This window comes from Brienomyrus brachyistius, chromosome 13, assembly GCF_023856365.1.
Source record: "Brienomyrus brachyistius isolate T26 chromosome 13, BBRACH_0.4, whole genome shotgun sequence".
NCBI classification, from domain to species: Eukaryota; Metazoa; Chordata; class Actinopteri; order Osteoglossiformes; family Mormyridae; genus Brienomyrus; species Brienomyrus brachyistius.
The window spans coordinates 14,429,548-14,443,231 of NC_064545.1; the positions used below are offsets into that span (position 1 = coordinate 14,429,548).

A 13,684-nucleotide genomic window follows, 5' to 3' on the forward strand; every position below is an offset into this window, starting at 1 on the left:
AAACAAGTTTTCAGTTTAGAATTCTTGCGATAAAAGAACAAAAGATCCAACCCTAAAAATGTGTGAAATAGTTTCTGAACTTTTCACTGGTTCACAGGACCACTTTCAGCTGGTCAGAGTGTGTGGTTCAAAAAAAAAATGGCTTCCTGCCAGCACCCCACAAAATACATTTGGTTCAAAGATTTAAAAACAATTGTGTCGTGACGTGAAAAATGTGGGTCCAGTGGATTAGCAGTGGATTAGACAGACATGCCTGATAAGGAACTATAATAAATGTGCACTCCATGGGAAACTGCCGACATAACCAGCAGAGATGGGAGGAAGGAACTTTACCCAGGGAGGGAGCAAAGCAGCAGGGAGAAATAAAATGGCCATCAGGCAGAGGGGAAGGATGCAACTAGGAAAGGAGATGGGGGGGGCATCAGAGCATTGAAAGGGGCGTCAGAGCGTGGGGAGGGGCGTCAGAGTGTCACATGGGGCGTCAGAGCATTGGGAGGGGCATCAGAGCATCGGGAGGGGCGTCACGTAGGGCATCAGAGCATTGAAAGGGGCGTCAGAGCGTGGGGAGGGGCGTCAGAGTGTCACATGGGGCGTCAGAGCATTGGGAGGGGCGTCAGAGCATTGGGAGGGGCATCAGAGCATCGGGAGGGGCGTCACATAGGGCATCAGAGCGTCGCGTGGGGCTTCAGAACATTGGGAGGGGCGACAGGGCATCGGGGGGGGCGACAGAGCGTGTGTGGGGCGTCAGAGCGTGTGTGGGGCGTCAGAGCGTGTGTGGGGCGTCAGAGCGTGTGTGGGGCGTCAGAGCGTGTGTGGGGCGTCAGAGCGTGTGTGGGGCGTCAGAGCGTGTGTGGGGCGTCAGAGCGTGTGTGGCTTACCGAGGGCGAGAGCAACAACATCCCAAACTGTCAGAATGAGTCAGAAAAAGAATCGTGTGAAGCAAAGGAGCTGGCTTGATTTTACCCCCCATGTCCAGACCCCTCCACCACCACTGTCTCACAAAATGAAATGCTGATTTCAATTTGAATGTCTCTGCAGTATTTGAAGAACACCTTCAGAAATGTTCAAGACGTCGGTTTCCTCCAGGCCAAGATTATCAAAGCTGCGGATCTGTCAGCAGCTGATCTGAATGGTACGGAGAGTCTGACTCCCTTCACTGTTGCTGATCTCTAAAGGAGTTTGACAGTATCTTCTTTAGATTTATCCTTACATGTGTTTTTGTTTTGTCAGGAAAGAGCGACCCATTCTGCGTTGTACAGTTAGGGAATGACAGGCTTCAAACTCATACTGTCTACAAGACCTTGAACCCAGAGTGGAACACTGTGTTTTCCTTGTAAGTAGAAGAGCTTTCTTATTATTTGTTTCTTTTTGGCACATTATAACCGAAAAATAATATATAAAGTACTCTGCTGTAATCTGTTGTATGAGTACTACTCATATATTTGCCATGTATCTCTCAGTTTATTTGTTGCTGTCAGTACATCGGTAATGTTCATAATATTCGAGATAGTAAACAAAAATAATAATAAAAATCTGTTTTTTAGGCCCGTCAAAGATATTCATGAAAGTCTGGAAGTGACAGTCTTTGATGAAGACGGAGACAAACCTCCCGACTTCCTGGGGAAAGTGCTTATTCCTTTGCTGTCTGTAAGTGAGGTCGCACAGTGCCCGTTCGGGCTGAAATGTGTACTTATCCTAAGAGGTTAATAAGGTCCTAGAGAGGGCATTTTTGTGGCTGTGTTAGCTACGAATAAACATACTTTTATAATGGTGTTGATCAGTAGTCACCAACTGGCAGACTCCAGGCCGTATTCAGACCGAAAAACAGTTGAATCCGGACCGCACGATCGACTAATTCGCTTGCGGGCGGGATTGGGCGTGTCCAGTATTAAACTTGTGGAATAAATGCAGGATGATAAATTATTGTTATTATACTCAATGAAACTCCAGTGTAAACTCTAAGAAAAAAAATAGATGATACATACTTACCTGTACATCAGGAAGAATGTTTCCCTGTTGCCCCCTTGCCCCAGATGCAGTGAACCTTGGCTTTGTCAGGAAAAATAGCTGAGGACTCCTGATGTCGATTTGTTAAAAGCATTCATTACTGTTTCATTCTGTTTTTGCATTTTAGATACAAAATGGTGTACAGAACTCTTACCTGTTAAAAACACATGACTTGGGGAGGCTGTCAAAAGGAATAATATGTCTGGAATTGGATGTGTTTTTTAACCCGGTAAGTATCATACCTCCACTGGCAATTAAGGTGTATAATACATGGTGATTACAGGCTGCTTCATCTTGGCTGCAATTGCCATCTGTGTCACACTCGGAGAGGCAGATCAGGAAGACAGGCCCAGCACAGCCCACATTCTGGGAACAGATGGCCCAGAGATTGACCAATCAAAATGCTCAGGTCCAGGACTGAGACTGTATGGGCGTTTGCCTTTGGCAAATGTAGTTCTGGCTCTAAAATAAACCTTCCTAACAGACTGCACTAATGGACACAGCTTCTACTCCAGGTCTGACTGTATCTGCACTGAGCTAGTATGTTCCCAATAGTTTAATATGTTGGTGACCATCAATGCTGAGTTTATGGCATGAAACCTCTCACTTTTGAAAAGTGGAGAATAATTCCAGTTTTCCAGCAATGTTTGAATATGATCATGGTGTTCTGAACTGGATATGATTCCTGTACAGTCAGAAAAGAAGAGTCCAGCCCTACTACAGGTTTGTTTCCCAAGGTACAAACAGCATTACTGTACCCTCAATGGCACAAAAATGGTCCTCAGAGTCCATTTCTGTACCATGAAAGGTACGTTTACCTACAGCTAGGGTACAGTTGGGAGCCTCCTGAGGGTAAATGTACTGTCAGAGGTACAAATTGTCCCCTTTTTCTGACAGTACAGCAGCTTTACATTCTTGTATTTATCACACTCATAGGTCAGAGCAGGCATCAGAACCTTCAAGCCGAAAGAGACAAAGTTCATTGAGGACAATCCCAAATTCTCCAAGAAGGTTTGTGTTATTCATGGATGTGACGGTATACCAGCAGCTACACTAGACGCTGAGCATACAGGGGGTTTCCTCACTCGGTGCTTAGGGTTGCTGAACCTTCATGAGCTGCTCTGGGCTTCATGTGCTTCATAGCAGAGAGCACAGCTATACAGTTGCTTTTCTTCCAAAGCGAAGTGCAGACTGCTCAGAGACCGCTTATGTGCCCCCGCTCCTGTGCCTTGCTTATGAGCTCCTGCTCCTGTGCCTTGCTTATCTGCCCCCCGCTCCTGTGCCTTGCTTATAAGCTCCCGCTCCTGTGCCTTGCTTATGTGCCCCCGCTCCTGTGCCTTGCTCATGAGCCCCCGCTCCTGTGCCTTGCTTATAAGTTCCCGCTCCTGTGCCTTGCTTATGTGCCCCCGCTCCTGTGCCTTGCTTATGAGCCCCCGCTCCTGTGCCTTGCTTATAAGTTCCCGCTCCTGTGCCTTGCTTATGTGCCCCTGCTCCTGTGCCTTGCTTATAAGCTCCCGCTCCTGTGCCTTGCTTATGTGCCCCCTCTCCTGTGCCTTGCTTATGTGCCCCCGCTCCTGTGCCTTGCTTATAAGTTCCCGCTCCTGTGCCTTGCTTATGTGCCCCCGCTCCTGTGCCTTGCTTATGAGCCCCCGCTCCTGTGCCTTGCTTATAAGTTCCCGCTCCTGTGCCTTGCTTATGAGCCCCCGCTCCTGTGCCTTGCTTATGAGCCCCCGCTCCTGTGCCTTGCTTATGTGCCCCCCGCTCCTGTGCCTTGCTTATGTGCCCCCGCTCCTGTGCCTTGCTTATGAGCCCCCGCTCCTGTGCCTTGCTTATGAGCCCCCCGCTCCTGTGCCTTGCTTATGAGCCCCCGCTCCTGTGCCTTGCTTATGAGCCCCCCGCTCCTGTGCCTTGCTTATGAGCTCCCGCTCCTGTGCCTTGCTTATGTGCCCCCCGCTCCTGTGCCTTGCTAGTTGGGATTCAAAACAGCACCCTTCCCATCACAGGCACAGTGTCTTTGCCATCTGAGCCACATGCCCCCATTTCCCCCTGATTCACTACAAAATTTCCAATCCTACATTAATCAAAATGGATTTCATATTATTTGTACTTGATAGGTGCATACCTTAAATAAGCAAATAAACTGTTAGCAAAATGTCCTCTCTCCTCAGTTTCATATTTCTCATCTGTCAGGTGTTACAGCGGAATGTGTACCGTGTTCGGAAGATGAGCCGCTCCATCCTCTACACGCTGCAGTACATTAAAAGCTGCTTTCAGTGGCAGAACACGCAACGGAGTCTGATAGCTTTTGTGGTGAGTCCCTCTCGCGTGTGACCCATGTCAACTGCGTCTTCTGATTGGCTGTTGCATCTGCCAGGGAGAGAGCCATCCCCCACACTGCATCCCTGCCAAATGGCCCTTGTTTCCCTCAGCCTCGCCCCTTGCATACGATCTCCGTGATATTTCAAGAAAAATCTACCATGTTTCCCAATTAGGAGTTGAGCCTGCTGCCTCAAAGAGCCGCCACCCGATGCCTTTTAACCTGATATGTCGGTACTGTTCCCTCTGGTGTCACCCGGTCCCATCCGTTTATCTGACATCTCTGTCTTTTCTGTGTTGCAATGCCAACTGTAAATAATTGGCCAGCTCTCATCCCTGCCCTCTGAATGATGTAAGTTTCACTAACAAGTAACTGCCTTTTCTGCTCTTGCTGCTAAAATTGGCTTGGGGTAGTTTCAGCAGTGCCTCCGTAGGCATTACTAATGAGTCCCTGTGAACCAGTGCCCTGTATAACCCCAGTGATCTGAAATAATCTGCACTTGACCCAATCCTCCCTCCTCCAGTAGACCCATCTTATAATTGGAAGGATCTCCGGTAGGGTAGATCTCTGCCTGTGGTTCATAGGTCTTCTATATATTATGTGTCTTACGAGCTGTTACGTGTCTTATGGGTTTCTGTATTTCCTTGGAAAAATGAAAGTCCATTGAAGATGACTGAATGGCATGTGGAAAGGCAGGCAGTCATACACAGACAGAGAGACAGACAAAGCCAAGCAGATAAAGACAGGCACGTTCAATCAGACCCCCTGCAGGTGACCAGAGAGTCGCAGATTGAGCTTTTCACAGACATGTTTCTCAGAAGATGGCAGTCTGTGTGACCTCTTGAATTGCCAGGGATTTTCATTTGCATGAGTAATAATACTCAAAGTGTAATTCTCCATTCTGAAAGCCCAGAGTCTGCCTACCTGCCTGTAATACATGTCATTTTAGAAACCCTTTTAATAATACTCAAATAATAATACTAAAAGTGTAACTCTCCAGTCTGAAAGCCCAGAGTTTACCTACCTGCCTCTAATACATGTCATTTTAGAAACCCTTTTAATAATACTCAAATAGTAATACTCAAAGTGTAACTCTCCAGTCTGAAAGCCCAGAGTCTACCTGCCTGCCTGCAATACATGTCATTTTAGAATCCCTTTTAATAATACTCAAATAATAATACTCAAAGTGTAACTCTCCTGCCTGAAAGCCCAGAGTCTACCTGCCTGCCTGCAATACATGTCATTTTAGAATCCCTTTTAATAATACTCAAATAATAATACTCAAAGTGTAACTCTCCGGTCTGAAAGCCCAGAGTCTACTTGCCTGCCTGTAATAAATGTCATTTTAGAATCCCTTTTAATAATACTCAAATAATAATACTCAAAGTGTAACTCTCCAGTCTGAAAGCCCAGAGTCTACCTGCCTGCCTGCAATACATGTCATTTTAGAATCCCTTTCTATGTATATTAAATTCAAAAGCCACACTGCAGTCTTGCTTTGCTCTGACTAGCGGATGTGCACTGTGAAGAGGTCGCTGATTAGACTCCTCCAAACGCTCACGAGAAAAGCAGGCAGGCTTCCGCCTGGCTCCAGTGAGGATATGGAGCTTTGGCACCTCCTGTCAGAGCAGTGCTGGCAATGAAGGTCTCCTTTGCTGAATCCTGACAAATAGAATGCAAAGGAAAACATGAAGATTATAATAATTCTTGATGTTTTGCTACAGTTTATGCATGGGTGACTTGCTAGTTTTTGACTAACAATATGTGCTATATTTTTATTTAGACATATGACATAAAAGTAAAGTGTATATACAGGGAAATTGGTATGTGAGTAGAGTGAGTATGTATATGGGACCAATAATGAAGAAAGTGTGAGTATACATACATGGAGATCAGTGCATGGAGTGTGAGTATGTGTACAGGGAGATGGCTATGTAAGTAGAGTGTGAGTATATAGACGGGGAAATGGGCAGGTGAGTAGAGTTTGAGTATATAGACGAGGAAATGGGCAGGTGAGTAGAGTGTGAGTGTATAGACGGGGAAATGGGCAGGTGAGTAGAGTGTGAGTATGTATATGGGAAGGTGGGTGTGTAAGTAGTGTGTAAGTATATAGATGGGGAGATAGGCAGGTGAGTAGAGTGTGAGTATATAGACGGGGAGATGGCTATGTTAGTAGAGTGTGAGTATATAGATGGGGAAATGGGAAGGTGCGTAGAGTGTGAGTATATAGGCAGGGACATGGGCAGGTGACTGGAGTGTGAGTATATAGACGGGGAGATGGGTGTGTGAGTAGTGTGTTAGTATATAAACGGGGAGATGGGCAGGTGAGTAGAGTATGAGTATATAGACGGAGAGATGGCTATGTGAGTAGAGTGTGAGTATATAGACGGGGAGATGGCTATGTGAGTAGAGTGTGAGTATATAGACGGGGAGATGGGCAGGTGAGTAGAGTGTGAGTATATAGACGGGGAGATGGCTATGTTAGTAGAGTGTGAGTATATAGACGAGGAAATGGGCAGATGAGTAGAGTGTGAGTATATAGACGAGGAAATGGGCAGGTGAGTAGAGTGTGAGTATATAGATGAGGAAATGGGCAGGTGAGTAGAGTGTGAGTATATAGACGGGGAGATGGCTATGTGAGTAGAGTGTGAGTATATAGACGGGGAGATGGGCAGGTGAGTAGAGTGTGAGTATATAGACGGGGAGATGGCTATGTGAGTAGAGTGTGAGTATATAGATGGGGAGATGGGCAGGTGAGTAGAGTGTGAGTATATAGACGGGGAGATGGCTATGTTAGTAGAGTGTGAGTATATAGATGGGGAAATGGGCAGGTGAGTAGAGTGTGAGTATATAGACGGGGAGATGGGCAGGTGAGTGGAGTGTGAGTATAGACGGGGAGATGGGTGTGTGAGTAGTGTGTTAGTATATAGACGGGGAGATGGGCAGGTGAGTAGAGTGTGAGTATATAAACGGAGAGATGGCTATGTGAGTAGAGTGTGAGTATATAGACGGGGAGATGGCTATGTGAGTAGAGTGTGAGTATATAGATGGAGAGATGGGCAGGTGAGTGGAGTGTGAGTATATAGACGGGGAGATGGCTATGTGAGTAGAGTGGGAGTATATAGATGGGCAGATGGGCAGGTGAGTAGAGTGTGAGTATATAGACGGGGAGATGGCTATGTTAGTAGAGTGTGAGTATAGAGATGGGGAAATGGGCAGGTGAGTAGAGTGTGAGTATATAGACGGTGACATGGGCAGGTGAGTGGAGTGTGAGTATATAGACGGGGAGATGGGTGTGTGAGTAGTGTGTTAGTATATAGACGGGGAGATGAGCAGGTGAGTAGAGTGTGAGTATATAGACGGAGAGATGGCTATGTGAGTAGAGTGTGAGTATATAGACGGGGAGATGGCTATCTGAGTAGAGTGTGAGTATATAGACGGAGAGATGGGCAGGTGAGTGGAGTGTGAGTATATAGACGGGGAGATGGGCAGGTGAGTAGGTGTGAGTGTGTATATAGGAAGAAGGGTGTGTGAGTAGTGTGTTAGTATATAGACGGGGAGATGGGCAGGTGAGTAGAGTGTGAGTATATAGACGGAGAGATGGCTATGTGAGTAGAGTGTGAGTATATAGACGGGGAGATGGGCAGGTGACTAAAGTGTGAGTATATAGACGGGGAGATGGGCAGGTGAGTAGAGTGTGAGTATATAGACGGGGAGATGGCTATGTTAGTAGAGTGTGAGTATATAGATGGGGAAATGGGCAGGTGAGTAGAGTGTGAGTATATAGACAGGGAGATGGCTATGTGAGTAGAGTGTGAGTATATAGACGGGAAGATGGGCAGGTGAGTAGAGTGCGAGTATGTATATGGGAAGACGGGTGTGTGAGTAGAGGGTAAGTATGTATATGGGGAGATGAGTATGTAAGTGTGAGCGCTTGCTGTGTCCTTTGGAAAGCACTCTACATCTGTGTTCGTGTCTGTAGGCAGTGCTGATAGGGGAAGCAGTTTGGGTTCTACCCACGTCTCTGAAGTGCGTAATACATGTATAATTACAGGCTTTCTCTCCGCTATGCTTCTTAGGGTTTGTCCGGATTCTTGTAGCTCCGAGGCAGCTTGTGTTCCATGCACGTCGCAGTATTAATTTGTCCTGCACACTGCTGCATCCTGCAGCCTTGCTTTTGGCTGAGATGTCTTGTATTTTTGGCTAGGCTGCGAAAATGAGGTAAGGATTTGGACCAAAAAGTACAGCGGTACTGCCCCGCTTGGCATTCAACCCCCCACCCTAACAAAGCTCACCCTCCCAAAACAATGGTGTAATCCACTAAATGTAAATACTCCATCTGATCTGTTTCAGTCTTGTGTATTTCACGTTTTCTGGCAGTATAGTGTCCATCTGATTGCAGTGACAGATGTCATTAGATATGAATAGCTGGGCTGAACAGGGAGCAGGGCAAAGGAATCCCTCCAAAGAAGTGCACCTCCCAGTCCCTTAAGTCATGCACTTAATATAATCTTTTTGTGGCTTGTGCTGACCAAGCTGCAAAGCCCATTTTATTTCAGTCACCCGAAAACTATGACCTCACTCAAGGTTTCAGCACATGATCTGCGCTGATCAGCAGCAAGCCTGCAGTGGTTCTGGCCGAGTCGAGCCTTTCTCTGAACAGTAGTTACATTTTGGGGTTATCGTCATTGTTTTTGATTGCATGATATGCTCTATTAGCAGGGGAGATGCTATTCTCTTTGATGCTGGTTCGACTTGCCATTTGTGAAAATAAGAAATCATTGGAAAGTTTCCTAATTAGGTTTTTATGCCTTATAAAAACTTTTCAGTTTTATAAAATCTTCATCACCCCCAAAGAACAAACAAAGTGTTTGTTTCACGGCTAGTGCACGACGTGTGCTCCTCAGTGTTTGACCCAGCAAGAGGTGGGGGTGACAGCCTAATAAAATGTTGCCCTTTTAAATCTGCTTTTCCATAAGACTTTGCTGGATGAATACTGTGTACATCACCAAGCACTCTCCAAAGGGGTCAAATAGAGTTCCTTTCTGCACTGCACACTTTAGCCTGTAGATGGAGTTAGAGCACTGCCAAACTGGCAATCTTGAGCGCCTACAAGCTGTTGGAGAATTGGGAGGGTGGGGAGGGGGTTGGCCAAGGGAATGTTGTGAAAGTGGAAATTTCTATTGTGTGCCTTCAACAAACTTTGAACGTGAAATAATTCCGTTACACTGAATAGCTCTAAGAAGCCAGGAGCAGTACTGCTTCACACCCTGAGATGAATTTTGAGGTGAACAGAGAAAGAAAAATCATTTTCAAAAAGTGGAAGGTAAAGATCATTTCTACACAAAAGCTGAGCTTACAGCTTTTGGTCATTCGGGTGCTTTAAATAGATATAATGTTTTAAAGGTAGGGAGCCTGTCAGCAGTTTGGAATATAAAGCACCTGCCTGCAGATCCTGGCGCCTGTCTGCCACGCCACCAGGTAACGGCGGCTTCAGAAGCTGTTTGACAGCCTGTGAAATGCTGACTGTCACACATCACAGGCCGCCAACATGGCGTAGGATGAAGCTTTTATGGCACGCCATTATAATTGAAGTCAGCATGCACAGTAGATTGACATGGCCGAGGGGTGGGACCACCTAGGTCGGAGATGCTACCCCTGGTACCCTGGGCGCATAGCAATACCAGTGGTGGTGCAGACCTTAGGGATGTGAGGGGGGCAGCTGGGATCTCCTGGTTCTGTTTGCTGCATTGCAGCACAGCCCTGGCTGGCCCGGCCTGTTAGCCCTGGCTGGATAGTGCACTCTGCTCGTGTGTTGGAGACTCACCTGCCTTGCTGAACGTCCCGTCTCTCCTGAACTATCCTTACTGGAGGACGTGTGACTTGGGGTGGTATGGGGAGCTCCGCACGACAAGTGAAGCCGAGAGCCCTTAGCCCATGTGGGCTGCCTACGCCTTGCTAGAATTACAGCTAATGCTCTTAAGATTTTAATAGCGGCGGTGATTCTGTGTTTGAGGCTCTGTGTTGTTTGGAGGATCCCTTTGCCTTATTTTGGCATGTGTGCGTGTTTTTTTTTTTTTTTTTTTGCGCACTCTTTCAGCATCATGTCCTTGAATGTCTGGGATTAGCTCTCAATCCACACCCGGCTCTCTGGGCTGGCCGAATGCCGCCTCCACGATCTGCAGTCCACGGAACAGCACCGTGAGCTTCAAGAGCGTCACAGGTCCGACGCGATCACCGGTCTGCCTGCCCTGGTGAGAAAATCCCCGTAAACCTCTGCTGTCCACTGAGTGTCCTCTGCGTAATGCATGCAGAGTTATGGGTTTAATTTCCATTGCGGAAGCCATGTGTAAATGACGTGATGAGGGGAGATGATGGCACGCGTGACGCCCACTTCCGGAGGATTTAGCTGGAGGACGGCCTGTGGAAGGCTCTCTGCATTTAAGCTGTGCCATGCCAAGAGCGAGTCCAAGATGCCCACCACCTTCTGAGGGCAGAGAGGACATATCTTCCATGGTGATGGTGCCGGGGACACATGCACACTAGGTGGGGGGGGGGTCCAACCATGCAGGGCTGGGACCAGCGCTATTCTGCTGCCTGCTCCCCCGGGGGGCAGTGCTCTGCTGCGCTGGCCTGTCGCCTGCCGGGTCAGCCTGTGTCACAGGGTGAGATATGCCCTCCAACCTCCCCCGTGAATAAGGGGCACTGACTGCTGCCTGCCCCCCCAGTCCACCATTTGACAGAAGGCCACAGCTACCCTGCAGGAGGTCTCTAAAGGAAAAAGCATCCAACCACATCTCTTTTCCCTCTGAAGTCCAACCCGTCAGTGGAAGTCCTCTAAAAATCCTGAATGTACATATTTTTTCTTAATTTCAGATTTTATCAGACCACTTAGGTGATTAATTAAAGTGTAATGAAATGCACCTCAACACACCCCGCTATTACAGCTCCCCCTGCAGGCGGGTGTTAGCGCAGCACAATCCTCCTGCCGAGGGGCTTTCATTTATGATTTATCCTTCTCTTTTCCTGTATTTAAATTGAGAAGGCATTGCAGATTACTTCAGCTGCCCCTTAGTTCACCCGGAAAAGTGAATGTAGATTTCAGCAATGATTATACAGGGTTTTCACTTCTACTTTGGATGCTTTTAAATCCCCGACTCTCCAGGTAGGGCCTGGAGTCAGGCTTGTTAAACCTGCTTAGCTCTGTTAAGTTAATCAGCGACAATCAGGCTGGCATCACGGCCCCCCCCACGCCCCTTCCCACCTCAGCCCTGCACTGCCCCCCGCGAGCACTGTCTGGCATGCTCAGACCCCAATATGGGACATGGGTAATGTGTGAAAGAGTGTGACTCTGTGAAAATGAAACCATTAGTGTTCCAGTTGGCCTGCGTGGCCATGACTGTACCTCTTACAGGAACTGTAACTGAGAACAAGACCACCAGGTGGCATGACTGTTGTGGAGCAGAATTCTTAAATGGACAATCTTGTCTCAGGACTCTGTTGAGGAAAACACAAGACCAAGTTAAACTGTCTAAATATTGGTTTGCAGTGGTTCTCAAACTGTGGTATATCTACCATCAGTGGTACTCGGAGTGCACCCAGGCGGTACACGTACCGTCAGCGGTACTCGGAGTGCGCTCAGATGGTATGTGTACCATCACCAGTACTCGTAGTGTGCCCAGGCAGTATGTGTATCTTCAGTGGTACTTGGAGTGTGCCAAGGCGGCACGCATACCATCAGCGGTACTCATAGTGTGCCAAGGCGGCACGCATACCATCAGCGGTACTCGTAGTGTGCCCAGGTGGTACGTCTACCGTCAGCGGTACTCGGAGTGCGCTCAGATGGTATGTGTACCATCACCAGTACTCGTAGTGTGCCCAGGCAGTATGTGTATCTTCAGTGGTACTTGGATTGTGCCCAGGCGGCACGCATACCATCAGCAGTACTCGTAGTGTGCCCAGGCAGTATGCGTTCCATCAGCCGTACTAGGAGTGTGCCCAGGCGTTACGCATGCCATCAGCGGTAGTCGGAGTGCGCTCCGGTGGTCCATGTACTATCAGTGGTACTAGGAGTGCGCCCAGGTGTTACGCATAGCATCAGCGGTAGTCTGAGTGCGCTCCGGTGGTCCGTGTACTGTCATTGGTATTAGGAGTATGCCCAGGCGGTACGTGTACCATCAGCGGTAGTCGGAGTGCGCTCCGGGGGTCCGTGTACTATCAGTGGTACTCGGAGTGCGCCCAGGTGTTACGCATACCATCAGCGGTAGTCGGAGTGCGCTCCGGGGGTCCGTGTACTATCAGTGGTAGTCGGAGTGCACCCAGGCAGTACGTGTACCATCAGCAGTACTTGGAGTGTACTCCGGTGGTCAGTGTACTATCAGATGTACTAGGAGTGCGCCTAGGCGGTACGTGTACCATCAGCGGTAGTCGGAGTGTGCTCCAGGGGTCCGTGTACTATCAGTGGTATTCGGAGTGTACCCAGGCAGTACGTGTACCATCAGCAGTACTTGGAGTGTACTCCGGTGGTCAGTGTACTATCAGATGTACTTGGAGTGCGCCCAGGCGGTATGTGTACCATCAGTGGTACTTGGAGTGTGCTCCGGTGGTTGGTGTACCATCAGTTGTACATGGAATGCGCTCTGGTGGTATGCACATCGTCATCAGTACCCAAAGTGCACCCAGGTGTTATGCCTGCCATCAGTAATACTCAGAGTGTGCCCAGGTGGTGTACAAGAAGAAACATGCTAATTTGTTATTGCAATTCACGTTACTGTGATTTTTTTCACACGTGGTACTTGGCTGCTTTGGTTTTATCCGATCTGGTACTTGGTCCAAAATGTTTGAGTATGGCAGCGAGCATGCTTAGTGTGTTGTGAGCGGGAGTTCATAGGTAATCTGGCTTATACAGCTAACTGGACCATAGAAAATAACAGCTATTACTTAGTGAGCTCTGATGGCAAGTAAACAGCCCTTCCGGGTGAACTGTAGAAATTTCCATGATAAGAACAGTGGGGCACTCCAGCAGCCAATTGTAAATGAGAGGCAGCCTCGCATATAAAATGCTGACATCCCACACTCCACTTCTCCATGTCCTCGCTAGCAGGTAGGTGGATGTAGCATCTTCCCCTTTGTAGAGTGGAAAAATATTTAGTGGGATTTGAAAAAACTCTGGCTGGGGTCACAAGTATGCGGCTGTCCCCGGGCGATGCCGAGTCCTCCGGGAAGAGAGGGGGCGGTATGTGCAGCTTTAAGACAGGTTTATCCACAGTCCTACACTGAAACTTTTTCTCTAGAGTCGTGTTAACAGAACCACAGAAAAATCCTGTCGGCTTGCCTCTGACCTACTAGCCGTCTACTGCT

General features: G+C 47.9%; 1 protein-coding gene across 4 annotated transcripts in view; it reads left to right on the forward strand.

Moving 5' to 3' along the window:
- Positions 1 to 13,684, forward strand: part of LOC125706014 (multiple C2 and transmembrane domain-containing protein 2-like) — a 59,558-nt gene that overhangs the window by 25,940 nt on the left and 19,934 nt on the right. For 3 of the 4 annotated variants that reach the window (XM_048972437.1, XM_048972436.1, XM_048972438.1), the window contains 6 exons: positions 1,039 to 1,132; positions 1,231 to 1,333; positions 1,545 to 1,647; positions 2,135 to 2,236; positions 2,944 to 3,018; positions 4,198 to 4,317. In XM_048972437.1, the coding sequence (XP_048828394.1) occupies positions 1,039 to 1,132; positions 1,231 to 1,333; positions 1,545 to 1,647; positions 2,135 to 2,236; positions 2,944 to 3,018; positions 4,198 to 4,317 (597 nt within the window). Of the gene's footprint in view, positions 1 to 1,038; positions 1,133 to 1,230; positions 1,334 to 1,544; positions 1,648 to 2,134; positions 2,237 to 2,943; positions 3,019 to 4,197; positions 4,318 to 10,424; positions 10,579 to 13,684 lie in introns of all 4 variants that reach the window. The other variant, XM_048972439.1, reaches the window with a different exon arrangement.